The 19,121-nt window shown below is 38.1% G+C and overlaps 1 protein-coding gene across 9 annotated transcripts in view; it reads right to left on the bottom strand.

The window, feature by feature from the left end:
• The window catches only part of atp8a1 (ATPase phospholipid transporting 8A1), a 151,736-nt gene that overhangs the window by 66,864 nt on the left and 65,751 nt on the right, over nt 1–19,121 (bottom strand). For 7 of the 9 annotated variants that reach the window (XR_007441035.1, XM_049484487.1, XM_049484486.1 and 4 more), the window contains 4 exons: nt 14,293–14,337; nt 8,487–8,559; nt 4,473–4,578; nt 1,581–1,663 (listed from right to left, as the gene is read on the bottom strand). Coding sequence is in view for 8 of the 9 variants with exons in the window: in XM_049484487.1 (XP_049340444.1) it covers nt 1,581–1,663; nt 4,473–4,578; nt 8,487–8,559; nt 14,293–14,337 (307 nt within the window). In the remaining variant the exon portion in view is untranslated. The remainder of the gene's footprint in view (nt 1–1,580; nt 1,664–4,472; nt 4,579–8,486; nt 8,560–14,292; nt 14,338–19,121) is intronic. The other 2 variants (XM_049484489.1, XM_049484491.1) reach the window with 1 other exon arrangement.

Genomic DNA, 19,121 nt, shown 5'->3' with positions numbered 1-19,121 from the left:
CACATCTGCTTATTCATTGTTTCTTCCAAAGTTTAGGGTATTCAAAAAAATTGTATTTTGCTTTTGTTGGAATAACTGCCTCTACAGTCAAGGGAAGACTTGTACTAGATTTTGTAGCATTTCTGTGAGCATTTGCTTGCATTCGAAAAATGGTGCCAATAGGTTCAGGTGATGGGAGAGGGGCTACTACACAGTGTCAGACTTTTTATTTTTCTTGCTTCCTCTCTCTCTTTCCCTTGCTCTCTCTCTTCACTGCACTTTCCCTCGCTCCTTCCCTTTACATACCTCTCTATCTTGCTTTCTATTACTCATTCCCTCTTCCTCTCTCCAGTGCTCTCTCCCTTGCTCCCTCATTTACGCTGCACCCTTTCTCTTGCTTTCTTTCTCTCCTACTTCACTACTCTACTTCCCTCACTCTCCCTCCCTTGCTCACTCCCTTTTTATTGTTTTCTCTGTATCTCTGTCCCTTGCATGCTCTCCTGCTCACAATCTCCTTCCACTACTCTACCTCCCTCGCTTTTTCTTCCTGCTTCTTTATTGCTTTACACTCACTCCGGCTCTCTCTCTATCCCCTTGTTCCTTCTCCATTGTGCTCTCCCTCGTTTGCTCTGTCTCTCTCTCTCCACTGTTCTCTTTCGACCAGTCTTTCCCATGCTCTTCCTTTTGCACTCTCTCCACTGTGCTTTCTCCCTTACACTCTCTCTCTTCCTCACTCTCTTTCCTTCTTTCTCTCCCTTGCTTCCTCCATCTTCATTGCTCACTCACTCATCCTTGCACCCTCACTCTCTCTCCCTTGCTCTTTCTCTCCCTCGCTCTCTCTCTCTCTCTCCCTCACTCTCTCTCTCACTCTCGCTCTCCCCCACTTCTCTCTCTCTCGCTCAGCACAGCGCTGTATCTCTGCCCTGACAATTCAATTTAGCTCAATCTGCACACGTTAACAGCCCTGCGTGCAAAACTGTCTACAGCATCTCAGCCTGGCTGTCACTGGTCCCTGTCCCCTCTCACACGATACACCCTGTCAATCAAAAACAACAAAAGATACAACAATAAAACAAAGACAAACCAAAAGAAAGAGACAAAAACAAAAAAGGAGAAAAAAGAAGCAAAAGAAAAAAGGGGGGAGGGGATAGCACCTCATGAAGGTAATAAAGGAAAAAGAAGGACTGTGAGAGAAGGAGCAAAAGAAAGAGGGGGGTAAAGAGAAGCTCATTACAGCTCCATGGAGACCAGTGTAAAAAAACGAGAGAACTCATTTTCCCCTACATGGAATCAGTGTGTCTGAATCTTTTTGTGTCACTACCTAATCTATAACCCGAACAGCGCAGCAAATCTATCAGAAACACAGCACCAAATCAATGAGCATTATTACTACAATACCTCATCTCAGAAACGCTCCACACTTACAGATTCCATAAAGTCTTCTTTATAAAGAGAGAAAGGACTGTTCCTATAACACAACCCAATAGCTTTTACAGAACTGCAGTGGAATAGAGGGAGTGTGGGACAGACTTGCAGCAGCAGGAGGCAGAGAGGAGAAGAAGAAGTGCTGCAGTGGGTGAGTATCACTGCTCTACACTTACAGACTCCACAATGACGCTGTCCGGGGTCCTGGCCGAGAAAACAAAGCCCAGGTTCTGGGCTGCACGGACCAGAGCACCTTCATCTGTGGAGAAAGAGGGTTTCAGATTAGCATTTATGGTTTGAACACTGTGGGTGTCTTGCTTTATGAACATTCTGGTGCATGACAGAACTCTCAGAACGCCACAGTAATGCAGAATAGTGAACAGAGCTCTTGTGCAGGCCAGATAAGAGAGCATTACAGTAATCCAGCCTAGCTGACACAAAAGCATGCATTAGTTTTTTGTTGTCAGCAGAGGAGAGAATGTCACGGACCTCAGAGATATGATGGAGGTGACAGTGTGCTGTTTTGCACACTCGCTGGCCTTCAGAGATGAGGAGTGTAAACACACCAGTATATGAAAAAAAAAAATATATATACTACATTTATCAGTTGAGAAGAGCTCTGGTGAGATGTGAAGGGAGGGATTAATCCACAAATCACTAATGACGAAAAGTGATTTTTGTTTTTAATTAAGCTTAGCTTTAATTTTAAGCTTCATTTCATGTTTATAAGTAGGTTCTACTGTCAAAATCCAAAGGCATCTGTTAGTTTTGTAATATCAGAAGTTCTACATTTTTAGCACATCTCCATCTATATTAAAATGGTCTGCAAATATTATTTGAATTTTAGAACGTTTGACTACACAAAATAACCTGTTCTATGTCTAGGTCAAATGTGGGATGTGCTTCTGCTGCAGCTTCCTCATGCGGCAATATCCACTAAAACAAAACGAAAAAAAAAGGCAAAACTGATCCGAGATCAATACTCGTACTCCACAAAGATATCTCTTTCACTGTCAGGAAAAGATTCCAGCCAAGTCAGCCAGCTCTCATATGAATCGATTAATTCTGGGCAAACGTCCTTTACTCTGAAACTTGAGGAAGTCTGTAGACAATCTGATTAATCCAGTTTTAGAGGTGACCTACAACTGAAAACTGTATTTTCCTTAGCAAAGTTGAACAACAAGAGTTTGAGACAACACTGCTGTCTCATCATTAATAAGTAAATCTGGAATAAACAAAACAGGGCTATGAAACCCAATTCCAAACCAACTGGTACACCAAGATACATCAACAGTTAAGACACAGGATACATGATCTACATCTAGCCCACCTAAAACTGTGATGCTAAAAAAAGATGGTCACTTTGTAGGAATGTGGTTGTGTTGGTGATTTTATATCTACCAGACTTTGATATATAATAAAACAGGTTTTCATGTAAACTAGGTCTTGTGACTGTGCTTTTTTCTTGTGTTCGCATCCATGGATGTGTAACTCAGAAAGCAAGGGAGCTAAGTGGATCTCTATGGCTACGTTCACATTACCAGGCTAAAGTGACTCAAATCTGATTTTTTTTTCTCAATGTAGCTCAGATCTGATTTTTTTTCATAGCTGTGTGAATGTGTCAAATTAGATTTTTTCAAATCATATTTTCATATATGGTCCTAAATCAGATATGTATCCGATCCATAGACTTGCAACATGAATGTGAACGGTCAAGTCAGAATTTATGCGTCTTTAGGCTTTTATGAATGTGCTATGTACTTCTCTCTCTTATTCACACATCTCTTGGTGAAGCTGTGAGGCTATAGCTGCAAAAACAGCAAAAGCAAACTTCAGACTAGCTGTTTACTCTCCATTCCAGCAAAAGTTAATCCACAATAGAGCTGCCAACACATCCATTTCCCTTTATAAAGCTACGAATCTCTCAAACATGACAGTTTTTGTTGTTACACACGTTACACACAGATACAGGTCACTTATATTAGTGAATGTGAACTGTCAAGATATCCAAATCGGATTTGAGCAAAGTAGCTTGTAATGTAAAGGTAGCCTATGTAAGGCTTAATCCTTACATGAACGGCTATTAACATCTTTTCTCTTAAATATCAAATGTCTGCTTTATCAAAAACAAACTGAATTACCACAGAGTACAGCCAACCACTCAAAGGCACAGTGCATACTGGAGTAGCGAGTGAGTGCTAGGCTAAAAGCTAATCATAGCTGACCCTTCAGCTATCTTACTGCACGCCACACTGAAAGGAGACAAATAGAACAGCATACATTAATTTTTGTTACAGCCTAAACTAATACAATGCCAAACTCATCTGTAACATGTGGCTTCTGTAACCATAAAACGCATCATAAAAGTAAAGTCAGTGTACAAATGGATAAGCCTATATAAAATACAAGTGTAAACACACCCAAGATGCTTTTAAAACAGATACAAATATGATCATTCAAACAAACCGCTTCAGCAGGTGGTCTGAGCTGCAGGGGAGTCACATTTTAGAGCAGTGTAAACACATGCAAATCTTCAAGATGCATTCAACCACCACAACTCCTTCTAGCTCGACAAAAATGCCAATAACAATTGCTCTGCAACAAGTGAATTTGCATATTCTGTCCCACAAACTGGATTTCAGTCTGACTTGCTGAACATGTATGTGTCTAACAAGTGTAAATGCATGTGGTTAAAAAATACATAAATAATAAAAAAAAAAAGCTCATTAGGAAACAATCTTGATACTAGTCACTGGACATGACCAGGTGTGAATGTGCTCTCCTCTGAGCTGTTGCGCAATACTGATGTCTGAGAGAGATTTAGATATGTCTGTTCAATCACTGCAGTGAAAGCTACAGGAAATTACAGTAACGTTTAGAAAAAACTCATAAACCAGCCAAAAAAAAAAAAAAAAAACACAGCTCACTCACCTGGAGCAAAGCTTATAATAATCACTCTATTTGTAACAATCTGACAGATTATTTCATTCACAGAATAAATAATAAATTGATTTTTAGATTTTTCCTCATGTTTTCTTTGAGGTATGCTTGTGTGTAGGACAGCAGACCTGGAGAAGCAGCCTGATAGGTGATGGTGTCCTCGCTGCGTTCAGGCACGGCCGTGTGACAGATCGCCATCATGGTCATAAAGTCCATGATCACTGGGGCGGTGGGCTAGAAAAGACAGATACACACAGAATGACTTATTAGCAAACAGTGGATATTTCTGTGAAGATTCTGTGTTTGAGTGGGTCAAGAGACCACCAGCAGAGGACATGGCTCCCCAAACAACTACCGGTAATCACCGATTGCAGAGACCTCAAGAAGTTTGGATAAATGTACCTCTCCACTCTTCCTCCAGGCTCTGGTCCCTTGATTTCCAAATGAAATGCAAAATTTACTGATGGTCAGTAATGGTTTGTGGAGCCATGTCATCTGCTGGTCCCAACTCAGTGCAGCTTTTACCAGGACCTTTTGGAGCAGTTAATGCTTCCTCTGCTTTACGGAGATGTGGATTAGATCGAGCCGGCCCAAGCCTGTGCACTTTCTGCCCAAGCCTGCCCCGTAGTAGAACATTAAAACTGAGCTTTTTAAAACATTTTCAGGCTGTTTTAATGAGCAAAATCTGTTCAGAATTATGTTAATTTACATTGCAACACTAAAAAAAAGCATAGACCTATATATTTTTTTTATTATTAAGAACAGCTACACACAGCGCTACAAGCTAAGTGCTAAGTGGAGGAGGTCCCGTCTGCACCCAGAGCTGCTTGATTCTAACATTCTAACTTGTGCAACTTTTATTTAAAACACTGTTTGATTTGTTATTTTGCTATAGTGTGATTATCACGCCATGACTTTATTTAAAATAAATACTGCATTAAAAAACAGACACCTACATCACAGACTATTTTCTTGGGCCCGACCGACCTGGCCTGAGAAAAAGAGGTAGGAAATCTTGACCCAAACCCAGCCCAAGTTCTAAATTCAGATTTCCACACTGCCAAATGTACCAATCGGTCTTATATAATATTCGAATTATTTGAGATTTGGGTTTGAGAATTGGCTGAAAGCCATACAAAATAAACCATAATAAATTAAGCAATTAACAAAATAAACACTTGAAATGGATCACTGTGTAATGAATCTATATAATATGTTTTTTATTGAATTAAAAAAAATCAATCTTTCAAAGACATAAACAATTTTTTTTTTTAGGATATACCTGTATGTTTGCGCAAGAATATATAACAATGTTTTGCACAGTAGAACAATGCACCACTCCTGACTCTAAAGCTAAATTTTCTTGCAGGTTCTTTTTCTTGCAGTCTTTGGGAAATAGCAAAATCTCCTGTTAAGTCTATTTTAAATAATAATAAAGTGTGAAAAATCCAAAAACCACAAAATCCATACTAAACACAGACTATCAAAGCAGTTCCTCTGTAGCTTGTGTCTGAATGGTTATTTGTATGTGTGGGGCAGAATACTATTACTGTTTTCAGAGGATAACTCCATGAAATGCTGAATCAATAATCAGTTTGCACTGCAGCAGATAAACTGAATTTGATTAGATGTGCTGGCAGCGCAAACAACAATATAGGCCTTACACAAATGCTTCTTAACTTCTTAATAAATGGCACAATTGACTGTCCCCTAATAAACTGAAATAAGCTTATCAATCAGAATATGAATCTGCTATGCTGAGCTTCAAACCACAGATGGTTTTTAAATACAGATTTATTATTGTGGATCTTTGAGAATATAAATACAGGTTCTTCTGCAATGATGCATAATAAGAAAGAAAAAAGCTACGTAAAACAAAGAACAGGTATCAAAGAAATGCCTGAGTGTGTGAAGGTGGGTGGTGGTGGGGGGTAGGTAGGGTGGTCCCTGAGGGTCCTGGTGATTGAGACAACTCCCATGGTCTGTTTACTAATGCACCGAGGCACCAGACCCTTCTAAAATGCTGTGATTTAAAGTGACAGCAAATAGAAAGTTCCAGGTCAAGAGTGATTGACACTTCTGGCTTCTAAAGCCACGGGTGCTGGTGGGGGTGGGGGTGGTGGAGGTTGGGGTGGAGGGGTTCTGTACGTCAACACACACATCGTGAATGCAGAATCACCCACAATGCAGAAACAACAACATCAACAACAACAACAAAAAAAACGCAAACAGAAACACGAACACCCAAGCAGCTCTGTGAGTGGATTGAATATGAAATGCCCTGGGGAAGCTTATTTCTGTCTAAACCTCAAAGCACAGCACAGTGTGCTCTACCCAAAGACACAAAAAGCCCCCAGGGGTGCCCAACTCTTTTTAATCACATTAATTAAAGGTTTGAGTTTGAGTAAACAGGGGTTACGTGGGACAGTTTAATGCAATGCACCTGTCAAAAGAGTCTAAATTGAATACATGAGCACAGTACAGATTTTCTTTAAAAATCCTAAAACAAGGTTAAGGATTTGATATTTTTTTACACTGTATTAAAATGTTATTTTTAATACAATAAAAAAAGTGAATTTCTAACAATTACAATGCAGGTGGTTCTGCATTGTCTTATTTAAACAAAAAAAATATGTACATCCCTAGAAAATTGTACTGACAAAATTCTCTGGCTAGATAGACTCTGGATTTTGGAATTGTTTTCGATTACATTCTGGATGTTCCTTTTATTTTTTGCTCCAGATTTCACAGCATCCATTTCCTTAAAAAAAGATCCAAACATTTACCTGACCACAATACACTTTTTAAATGTGTTATGGTCCAGCCCAGATACCTTCAAGCCCTGAGAAGCACTGGTTAACTGGTGACCTGTCAGCCTTAAAAGAATTGTACTTGAAAGAGTACAAATCCCACCCCCTTTGGTGAGCAGAGATGTTTTTGTAAGAGTCTTATATCGTACTTGCCTTATCCTTCTAAAATAATAATAATTACTTTCTAAATATAATAATGGAAACAACATATGTAAGGCATTTTAATAATTAAATAAATACAATCTTTTATATACAAAATGTTTTGAATGCTGGTAGTTACCTGTATTTTTGGCAGGGGGACAGTAATAATAGTGTAGTGTTGTTTAGGCCAGGCAGACTAGATCTTTATTCCTGCATTATAATATCACAGGGCAGTTTTGATGCTTTTTGAACTAGAATATTGTAAAGTGCCAAGTTACTGAGTTCTACTGAGAGTTTTAATAGAGCTAATAGAGCTAATAAAATAAAAGCTATGAATAAGGCATCTGTTTTGCACATTTAAGTTTTAGATGGCATTTGTGAATGTGATTGTATTGTAGGGCTTTGTAAAAAATAATTCTTTGCTCATGTGCGTCTTGATGCAGTACCATTCGAGGGATCTGAGATTATGGGTGTTCATCGTAGGTTCATCTTGGGCTTTATGCACAGCAATTAATTACTAACCCTGATCTGCTCTTCTCCCAACACTTTTTGGAATGTGATGCAGACCGTTAATGCAGGAATAAAAGTAAATATCTTGGGTTTATACTAGAGCTAAAACAAAAATCTTTTGTTCTCAAGCTACAGATGACAAATATTTTAAAACTAGGTTTACCTTTTGGTTTCACTTAAATTTCTCATTTTGGGTGCAACCAGAAACAAGTTTGTAGACGAGATGGCAAAATTCTAATTTTAATCAATATAATCGATTTATCGCCCAGCTCTAGTTTGTATTTCATCTTTCTCTGATATGAGGTTGTAAAAGATACCAAAGATCCTAATAAAGCCGTAGTCCTCCTTAAACCCCTCCTTTGGATTGAACCTCATGCTAATTACTGCTGTTGACTGAGTAAACTAATCATACCCAATTCTCTCTTTATAAACACTGCCTTTCCTCTTCATGTCTTGATGTTTCCCTTTTTTAATCTGCCCTTCTCATTTCTCTCATATGAAAAGCTCTTGGATAGAGAGAGCTGGAGTGAAAGAGGGAGTGCTGTTGTTAGCAGGAAGCACCACAACAAATATGAGGAGGTATTAGTGCTGGGCAGCAGCTCATGCGGGCCAGCTGGGCTTGGCCAAACCCCTGGCTCATTGAGCACGGCTAAGCAGCCGTGAGGCCCTTACAGTACTTACATGATTGCTTTGGAGGTTTTCCAGTAGGCTGGGGTCATTAAATCCTGCCTCCTCCATCGAGTGAGAGCTGTGACTGCAGGGGGAATGAGAGAAAGAGAGAGAGAGAGAGAGAGAGAGAGAGAGTTAGACACAAATACTACATTTAATAAATAAAGAAAATGCAAGCATGACTACCGTCCTAAGACGAAAAGGGAGATCCCTGATTGGTAACCTGATTTAAACACCTCCAACTGAGATGTCATGCACCTGTTGGACCTTAACACCCAGCTGAACAAAACATGCCAGTGTGATGATTACTGTAGATGTTCCACAATTCACATTCTAATGAATTTACTGCATAATGATTATAACACTCCCTCAATCTCACTTCTAAGGATTATTAACATTAAGCACCACCACCAAAAAACCCTTAACAAAGTAAGTAATGAGGAAGATTTAACACTTAACTCCAAATTATTTCATGATTCAAGACATTTGTATCAGATTAGTTATCGCTAGAAAGCATGAGAACACGGCTATTTTCACAAACAACCTGAATTTCCACAGTGCAGCTGCAGCATTACTGGAGCAGTACTGATCTCTGCGTCAGTGATTGATGGTGTGCTGTTAATCATGCTGTTAGTGGAGTTATCTACAGCCAGATATTGAACAAGCTTCTTCTAAAGGGTCATCAACACTGCAGATATAATACTGTCCACTTCTACCACACAGGCAGCAATGTACGGTCTTAAAAAAAAAAGTTAAATAAAGAAGTTAAGGGTGCAAAAATACCTTCTTCTTTAAGACAATATTAATAGTCCAATCAATGGAAAAACAAATTGAGATTTTAGCTGGGATGTTATTTACGGTACCAAACAAATTTTTACCAGTTTGTCCTTTTGTTTTGAAGACATACTCTTATATAAAGAGCAGCTTGTGAATACTGTACAATAAAACAGTCAATTATAATTCACCTTCTTGATGAACTGGCAATACTCAGCTGGCAGTTTGCCTTCATTTTAATGAATTAGCTGGTCTCCCTTACAGTAAAGTCCGGTAAACACTGCATGGTTTTGGAAAAAGTCAAAAATGATATAAAAAGCTGAGAACAGTTCACACTTAATGTCAGGTCTCTAATAACATACAAAGATGTTTGCACTACAAAATTGTTGAAAATAACATTTAAAAACATTTGTCTTAAAAACAAAGCACATCTTCACGTCTTCTACATATGAGGCATACGTGAAGAAAAAAAAAACGTTCCTACACACAGAAATCTTGTGAATCAGCGTGATCTTACATGTGCATGCAAATGGGACATGTGTTTCCTAGAGTTTTATGAGTCTAGCATCCATTTCTGGAACACAGAATAGGTTTCCTTCCTCTCTTTTCAGCTAGACTGCTATTGGCTTCAATGTGTCCACTCATTCTGTTGTAGATCAGGGATTGTCAACTGGTCTCAGCCAGGGACCCACATTTTCTCATGGTCATTAAGTTTTTTAAAAAAAAATAGCCTTCAAAAACCTATTTAAACATACATATACATGCAAGGTGAATTTAAGAACGCGTTCGCGACCCACTTTTGGGACCGACCCACCATTTGAAAATCGCACTAGAGACATTGCTCAAAACTGTGCACAGTAAATAAGATGATCATACATAATATAAAGAATAAAGAAAAAAGAAACTTCTACTAGATTTTGCCAGTGTTTAATTTTTTTCTCAGAGAAGATTATTTATTAAAGGCATGCTTGATTTCTGTAATTGTTAATAAGCTATGCATGGTTTATTGCAATTCTTTAAAAGGTTTGAGATAATGAGCTGCACTAAAGAAGTACTTTACTAATCTAATCTAGTCACAGCCTAGCTATGATAAATGGAAACTAATTGAACTTTTACCAAAATTGGTAAACTTGCATCAGAAATTATTCATTACTGTTACACAAAAATATTGCATCTTGATTATACTGTTTTCCCCTTTCTGACAGTTCTTTACATTGTCTCACAATTGCATGATAAACAGAATGACCAACAGAAATGCTACGAAATTACTTGGAATAAAATATTATTTTCACATCGTTTTCCATTTGAAGGTCATTTTTTTCCTTCTCCTGTAAAGCTACTATTTTAGAGACGCAAGGATTTTGCATGACAGTGACAACATGTCATAATTTAAAATAACAATAAGCTGTCCTAAAGAATGATGGTGTGTGAGAATATTGGTGAATGATTGGTGAATATTAAAGTAAGGGCAGTTGGACAGCAGGAGAGACAGGAAGGCAAATCAAATCCATCACGCTCAAAAGATCACATTGTAACCCCGTGCCTAGACCAGCAGAATCCAATTTCCTGTCTCGCCGTTCCGCTAACACAGGATATGCACAGATATATTCTGCCCTCTCACACACACACACACACACACACACACACACAACAATAAAATCTCTCTCTCTCACACATACACACCAAACACACACACACCAGACACACCAAACACACAGTACCCAAGGGCAAAAGCTAAACTTTCTAGAAACATAACAGATTGCAATTAAAAGACAGGAATGTTCTGCATGCTGCGGAGAGTTAAAGAGCTTCAAGAGGCCAGGAAGCTGTGCAGGGACACATGCTTCAGTTACACAGCACAACAATTCCACACACAGCCAATGCAGCACATCCATACACAAAATTAGCCATAACATTAAAACCACCTCTCTAATATTGTGTAGACACAAACAGCTTTCTGACTCTTTTTTTTTATAGGCATGAACTCCATAAAGACCCAGGCAGCATGATCAGCTTTTTAGCAGTTTGAGAACCAGTGAGCCTGTGACCACACTGTTGCTGGTGTCCTAATTGTTTAATACACGCTAAAACTACACTGACATTCCAAAAGATAACTAGATAATCATCAATCAATGTTATTAATTTTACCTGCAAGAACATTTAATACATCTGGTCGTCATATACAGTACACTGTCAGTATCTCTCTGTTTGGGGAGTCTTACACACATTCATTTACACAACATTAATTTCTATCCAGCAGAAAGTCAACACTCTTATAGACCTAAATGGATGTGAAAGGGGAATTGACAGTTTCCTTATCTTGGTCTTGGAGGATCCCTGTCCTGTGGATTGTATCGTTTACCCTGCCCCCCAACACACCTGAGCCAGGTAATCATCAAATCTAATCTACTCCACCTGAGCTAAAAGTAGCATTTTAGAACACATATCCATTCTGCACATTTTAGTGCTTTTCCAGCCACTTTAAATCTTTAATGAGCTGTTAAATGAGCTAATTAGTAAAATCAGGTGTTTTAGTTAAGGATGAACAGATTTTTTTTAATCCAAGTTATTTGATTTTGAAACAGAGCACTGATCTTGTATTTCATTGGTGCAGTAACATCAAAGTTGTCCCTTAAGTTTTTTGTATATATATACACATTTTTAATTATTATTAAAACAACAGTATCAAAACAGCCAATTTGTAGCACAAAATGAACAATTGTTTAATTGCCATATAAATGATTTCCATTTAAAAACATGCACTTTTTTTTAAAATAAACAAACTAAAAATGTTACACAACAACAATTCTGTGATTAAGCATTACCATCAAAACATATTTTTTTAATGCTGATAGTTAAGTGCTTTTTTGAAGAGAGACAGTAAAATAGTGTAGAGTGGTTTAGGCCTGGAAGACTAGATTTGGACTAGAGTTTTTTTTACTGTATTATATATAATGGGTTAGTTTTTATGCTGTTAAAATGAGAATATTGTAATGTACTGAGTTACTGAGTTTAAATGAGAGCTTTAAAGGAGAAAATAAGCTGTAGCTGCATATGTTGCATTTTACTTGCAAAAAAGAGGAAAGCCTTCAGCAACACATCAGAGGGAGTGGTCAAATCCTCTGTGTGCATGCAGAAGAATCTGTAGTGAACTTGTGGCGTAACAGCATAACATTATATTTATTACATTAGCGATCCGGATCTTTTCCACCAGATTGGGGACATCACTAGTGTTGGGACCAATTAAACGCCTAAAATGTGCAGAGCAGTGGGCCTCCAGAACCAGGACTAAAAAACACTGCATCAAAATACAGCAGAACCTAGAGTAGAGGTGATGACAGCTGCTGGGTGTTTATAAGAAAACAGTGAATGAATTGTAATACATGGCAACATGGCACAGTCCTGCTCTGTTGCACATTCAGGAGAACAGAGGGTGGTGTTCAGGTCTGGAGAGAACAGTGTTATTGTGATTGAACGTCTCTGAGTGACTCTCAGAGGAACGCTGCACTGACCGGCCCCTGATCACACTATTGACCATCCACAGCCAAGCAGGGCAGCTGTGTCCATGGAAACAGACCCTGATGCTGATGTGGTTAGCAGCTTTTGATGGCCTCACGTCTGCTCAGCCAGTAACGAGCTTAACACAATCTGCTTCAGTAAACCACACACACCCAAACACCATGAGCATAATGTAGAACTGAGCATACAAAGCAGACACACACACACACACACACACACACAGAATCACTGAATCTGTCGCCACTGCAGCTCATTCCATCCCACCCCAGTGAGAGTGGAGTGGTCTCAGAGCAGCCTGTTCCAGCATGTGCTGTAGAGAGGAGCAGCAGCAGGATGAGAAGAGACTGGAGCGTCTGGGGAAAAGAGCGACACTCCTCCGTCCCCCTCAGAGAGACACTCACACACACACACACACACACACACACACACACACGGCCGGCTCTATTGTGCTCCTCTGCTACACATTAGCAGTGACATGAAGAAGTGTGAATTCTGCCCTGGGACAGCTGAGAGCAGAGGGAATTCTTCCAAGCTCTTCACACAGAGCCTGCTCTTCATCTGATACTGCTCTGGACCAGGCTGAACGTTCTTCCCATAATAACAGAAGCTGTTAATGCAGTTTCTCTAACTGCATGCGCTGCTGCCTGTGGCTCACCAGCACGACGACTCACTGCAGGGACAGTAGTGTTCGGCCTCTTGTACACATGAAACGACCTTCAAAAACACCATTAATTTTTTTCTTTATCTTCTTTAAATGTTTGGAGGTTGTAGAATATGTAGAAGAGAGAACAAAATGATGTTGGGATGCTACTTTGTAAAAATGTATTTTCACACATTTGTGTTCATTTGCTCTAAATCAGTTTTGTTAGTTGACAAAACCATTTCCCCTTGATTTATTTGCCTTTACAGATACCTTAAAAGGTCCTACAACAAACCATGTGAAAACATTCTCTCAGCTCACTTGTTGAGTACACCTGACAGTAGGGTGGGATCAAGGTCAGAACTTGTTTTCACTCCATCTCTCTTTGGTTTTGGTGCAGTTGTTTTTTTTTATTGCCCGGATCAGAGTGTGACATTGCTAAGAAAAACTTCTTTGCAGTATCCTCATCTCAACTGATGTAGCACTCATCATAGCTTATGGACAGATAATTTATTTATCAGCCCATTACTGTGAGTACAATATGCACATGCAAGGTAAGCTCATCTCTCAAATGAGTCCATTTGCTCAGTGTCTGAGTCAGTGTTTCAGTCCTGAATATGAATCAGATGGAAAGAATTGAACACTTAACTGAGTTTAGACAACTTAGATCTTGGAATAACCATGGCAAAAAATATTCATCATCACTGTTCACTGATAAGAGTCAATCCACCAATCAAGAAAAAAATTACACAGCTCAGTGTGACACCATGCCACAATACAGTTACACCACAAGCACAGGGCATTTCAAACACATTCCCCACAGCGCACCACGGCAAGAGCACAGGACAGAAGCAGCAGCACAGAGTCACCCACAGCGATGCTTACCCGTCCTCTTCTGCAAAACTACCATCCTCCACTTCGCATGTGTGACTGTAGAGTGAAGTAAAAAGAGTTAAAGAGATGTAAAAGTAAAGAGGAGTGAGGAACTGGTCTACTGAGCATTTCTGCCAAAGATTTATATTGGTTTAAAGTGGCAGTCTGTAAGTTTGAGGGATATGGACATTTAAAGAACTTGTAATTGCACATTATTGAAAGAGTACTTTTAATGCAGGTTAATGTAAATAAATTCATGTTTGAAATCCTATGTTTTTGAGTATACTATTTTGTGTATTTGTGAAATACTGTCAGACTGTACAGAACAGTACATTCAGCAAACCTATAACACCACTTTGTTTTTATTAATATATTAGATGTTGCAGGGATGATTGTGCCAAGATGATACCATTAATTAGAATATTTCTGAATATGTCTCCTCCTATCCTAGGAATACTACTACTTTCAATTTAACAGAATATATTTTAGGGACTGCAGTTTTAAATGAGATAATTTATTATATGTGCAAGTAGAATCTAAATAACAAATAAGAAAATGATTTGGATGGCAGAGGCAGAAATGCTTGGTAAACCTGGGATTTGTTGCTTGAGTGTTGACTCCCAAACACAGCAAAAGCAAAAAATAAGATAACAGAACTATTGGTGGGTATCATTCTGGGTATTCAACAACACAGCACAGAACATTAATGAAAGTCCACTCAAAAAATAAAGGTGCAACAAATAGTAAAATTGCTTTATAACAGACATGTGGGAGTGAAGAAGCTTTAAATTGGTGCATCAAATGAAGGTTCTTTTGGGTTTTAAAAGGTTCTTCACACCTTACAAATCTCTCCTACAAACATGGATCTTTAAGGAATCAAAAGTGGTTCAAAGAACTTTTAGTTACACATTTATTTTATAAGAGTATGAGGAAGATAGAACTTTTTTCAAAAGCAAAAAACAATAACAAGTGAAAGCAAATATGACACAGTTTGAGAAAAAAACCTACAGGATTTTACTAAGCACTACTGCAATTAAAAAGCCAGTTAAATTGCAGCTTCTGCATCTATACCATATAAAATGAACCTAAATGCCTGCAGGATCTAATGCATAGCATTTGTTACAATGAAAAGGAGTTAAAAATAAGTTTTGCCAAAATATTTGTATAACATTAATTTGCTATATCTTCCACTATTAAATCAGTACAGTCAAATTTGATCTTTTTATTTTTTCCCCCAATACAAAAATATCTTTTTCAAAAGAATTGTAACTGAATCACTGTGAGGTGAGTCACCCGTAGCTGCTCTGTGTTATTTCTGCATCTTCGCTGGGGTCCGCGCATGGCTGTGGGAGCACGAAGGGGGCTTGGCTAAGCGTAATGCGAGTGGACACTGGCCTGACCGAGTGTTTAAGAGACCAGACACGGGTCCTGTTGAGTCTTATTTAGGTGAGGGGGAAGAGATGCAGCTTTGATGTTATGAGACATGAAAGACTCAGCCAGTAGGGGAGGAACAGGACGGCACGAGGAAACGCACCGAGGCGCAATCACTTCTTTCTGTATCATAGTTCTTCACGCAACACAGTGTGTGTTCAGAATCAAGCATTAAAACCAGGTAACAGGACTAGGCACTAGGGCTGGAAATTATGACTTAAATAATTATGATACTCAATAGAAAAATGACAATATATCATACAATAAAAACCTTAATGATGTGTATATTTTTTAAATTATAAACAAGACAATTGCATGGTTCATGGTAGTTCATTGACTTAGCCAACTGAACTGAATAAGATTCTAATCTACCCAAAACATTTCCACATCAATCATTTTTTGGAATTAAAGTACACTTATTGACATGTTGTCAAGTCAGCATGTTGCTTTTCCAGGTATTGTGCCTGATATTGCCTCCCTGCCATTTTCCAAATCACAAGTTTCACAATGAAAGTAACATATTATATTGTATTTCTGTTTAGAAATAAGGCTTAATCTACAGCAGGGGTTCCTAACTTTTTAGGGTTCAAAATATTTTTGCAATTTTCACAACATGCAGAACTTTTTCTAACAATGTAACAGATCTATAACCTAATCAAAGAAACACCTTCCCATGTTCTGTAAGTGATATACAAATGATGAAACGCTGCAGAATTTACACTCAAACACCTGATCTCAAAAAGACTCATGAGTTCATGGAAATTTAGCTTCTCTTCTACGTGAAAAAAAATAGTGTCTAGTCGGAGCGATGCTGAGGCAGGGAGTGTGTGGGTGCAGCTGCACATTCTCACACAACACAGCACAAACAAGGAATAAAAGCACCGTGAACAACACTGAAGATGTCGCCATGGGAGAAATCTCTCCCTCTCTCTACGGTCTCTCTGTAATTGGCATACAAAGTCACATCAGGCTGTGCTTGGGTGGAGAAAGTGGGGCACACTGCACAGATGAGGCAGTGTTACTGGCTAATGTGCCAGGCCACACATCCTAATGCGTTTCTAATTAGTTAAAATCAAACACACAGCGCACAGGAGGCCACAGTGCAGCCCACAGATACTCAGGGGTGAAGAGATGAACAGGCTGCTTACTCCAGCCCCGAAGATCCATTCAGTAGTTATGATAAACATGATTAAATTACTGTAACTACATGTGGAAGATATACAGGTAATTCTTCAATTAGGAGTGAATTTTATGCATTCCTCCTGACCACTGAGCAGATTTAATTTAGTGTCTTTACCATTTACAATGCTGCAGCAAAAGATAATGTGTTTATATTAGGGCTATTGGGCTATTGATTGATTAAAATAAATAAAAAAACAAATTAATCAAAGTTTGCTGTGATCAATTGCTATTAATCTTGTCTTCTCAATACTGAAACATTTATTAATGAATATGTAAATGTATTAATCAAAATAATCAATGTAAGAACACAAAATGATTTTTAAAATTAACATAGGCTTTATGTTTTGCATGTGAGAGTGAGAGATAGTGTTCGTCTTACTCTCTCTCACTCACACACATACAGAGTGAGAGAGAAATAAAGGGTTAGGGTAGTTGAAATGTGGACAGGTGAGAGGTATAAGACCATGATAATTAGTTTTGAGATTTAGTCCATATTTCAAAATAAATAAAAATAAATTACCTTTTGAACTTAACAGAAGTGACAGTGTTTAAGTTTACACTACATTAAAGGTTCCAGATTATATGTGTGCATTAATTACAATACATTAGTGCAATTTAAACCTTCTTTTTCCTAAAACGAGGAAAAAAATACTGTGATACCTGATGATGTTAATTACATGTTTTCATTTTCACTATCAGTTTTTATAACTAACTGGAAATTAAAGTCAAAAACAATGTCTGTCAATCTTTAAAAATGTTTTAATTTTTGTGAAACTAATATACAAGTGTATTTCAATAAAAAAAAAAATAATTTAAAGAGCTTAATTCAAATTTAGGGTAAAATATTATCTGGTCATAATTAAACTTCGATAGATTGGTGGGATAAATTTCACTGTTGTTGCTTAGTGATTTTAGAGACCTGGATTCAGTATGATATTTTTATGGACTGTATGCTCCTGTGTTAGTAAACATTTACCTTCCATAAAATGGGCTTTAGTTATGACTGCAGGTTATATTAATGCAGTGCAACTTTTCATGCAGGTAAACAATCTTTTGTGTCAAAAGGAGTTGTAAAATTATATTAGTCCATCTCCCTATGTAAAATTAATCCTATCCAAACAGTACTTCATAACTCATTATAACACCCTCACAATGTCCTCATTTACTCTTACTTAATCAAAAGAATCAGTACTTTACTGACAGCCTATTATCACAACACACAGTTAAACTAGTCTCTGTATACTTTGTTTACGTCTCTGTCAATATTACTGTCTTAAATCACCCGTGTCACTAAAAATATGAATTTTTCTCATTGCAAGACAACTTGGTACTTTTAAAGTAAAGTATATTTAGAGAGAGAAAGAGAGCCTAATAGTCTTCAGCACAGTGTCTCTGTTTTGACAGATTGGAGGAAAATTAAAAGTGAATGAAAGTAGCAGGCGGTTCAATAGGTAACTTGCTGGATTAGCGTTTGTGCTAAAGACGAATAGAGCAACATCACAAACAGCCAAAACACACTAACAGAGAAATGAGAGCAAATTATCTGTATTTTAGAACACAGAAACATACAAGTGTTTACGGAGGTCAAAATGTGTGCCCGTTATGCAAAATGCGTACATGCTGAGAAGGATTCAAAGGAATTCAAAATGTCCCCCACTACAATAACCAACCAAACAAATGACTCATTATATCATGTACTGCTTGGTGCTGTCCTGACAAAAGAAGAAAGTGAGCTAAAAGTTTTCAGTGCAGGAAAAAAAAAGAGAAAAGAACAAACATCCTCACACAATATCTCTAAGAGACAGCACACACACACACACACACACACACACACACACACACACGTCACATCTAATGAACATTTTCACCCACAGGGGTTCTCTTCATTAATTACGATTCTACATAATTAGCAGTGTGTGGGAACATGTGTAGGCGAGTGTGTCTGAGGGTGTGCGGGATGTAACACGTCACTTCTTCCGTTGGTGTGAGGAGTGTTATGAAGGTTAACGTGGTAAATGGTGTGCACTCTCATAACGACCTATGAAGTTCAAAGGTTAGAGTGAGGCATTATATAAAAGATATGTATCTGAGGCTTCTCTAAATGCAGTGATAACACAGTTAGGAGAGGAGCTGGGACTGGCTGGTCTTCCAAGTTATAAGGAACAGCTACTTTATGATTACACTCACTGGCAAATTTATCAACATCCTTTAAATAGGAGTACATTTCA

The sequence above is a fragment of the Astyanax mexicanus genome, chromosome 10, assembly GCF_023375975.1.
Source record: "Astyanax mexicanus isolate ESR-SI-001 chromosome 10, AstMex3_surface, whole genome shotgun sequence".
In the NCBI taxonomy this organism is placed as follows: Eukaryota; Metazoa; Chordata; class Actinopteri; order Characiformes; family Acestrorhamphidae; genus Astyanax; species Astyanax mexicanus.
This window is presented reverse-complemented; position numbering and strand designations above follow the sequence as displayed.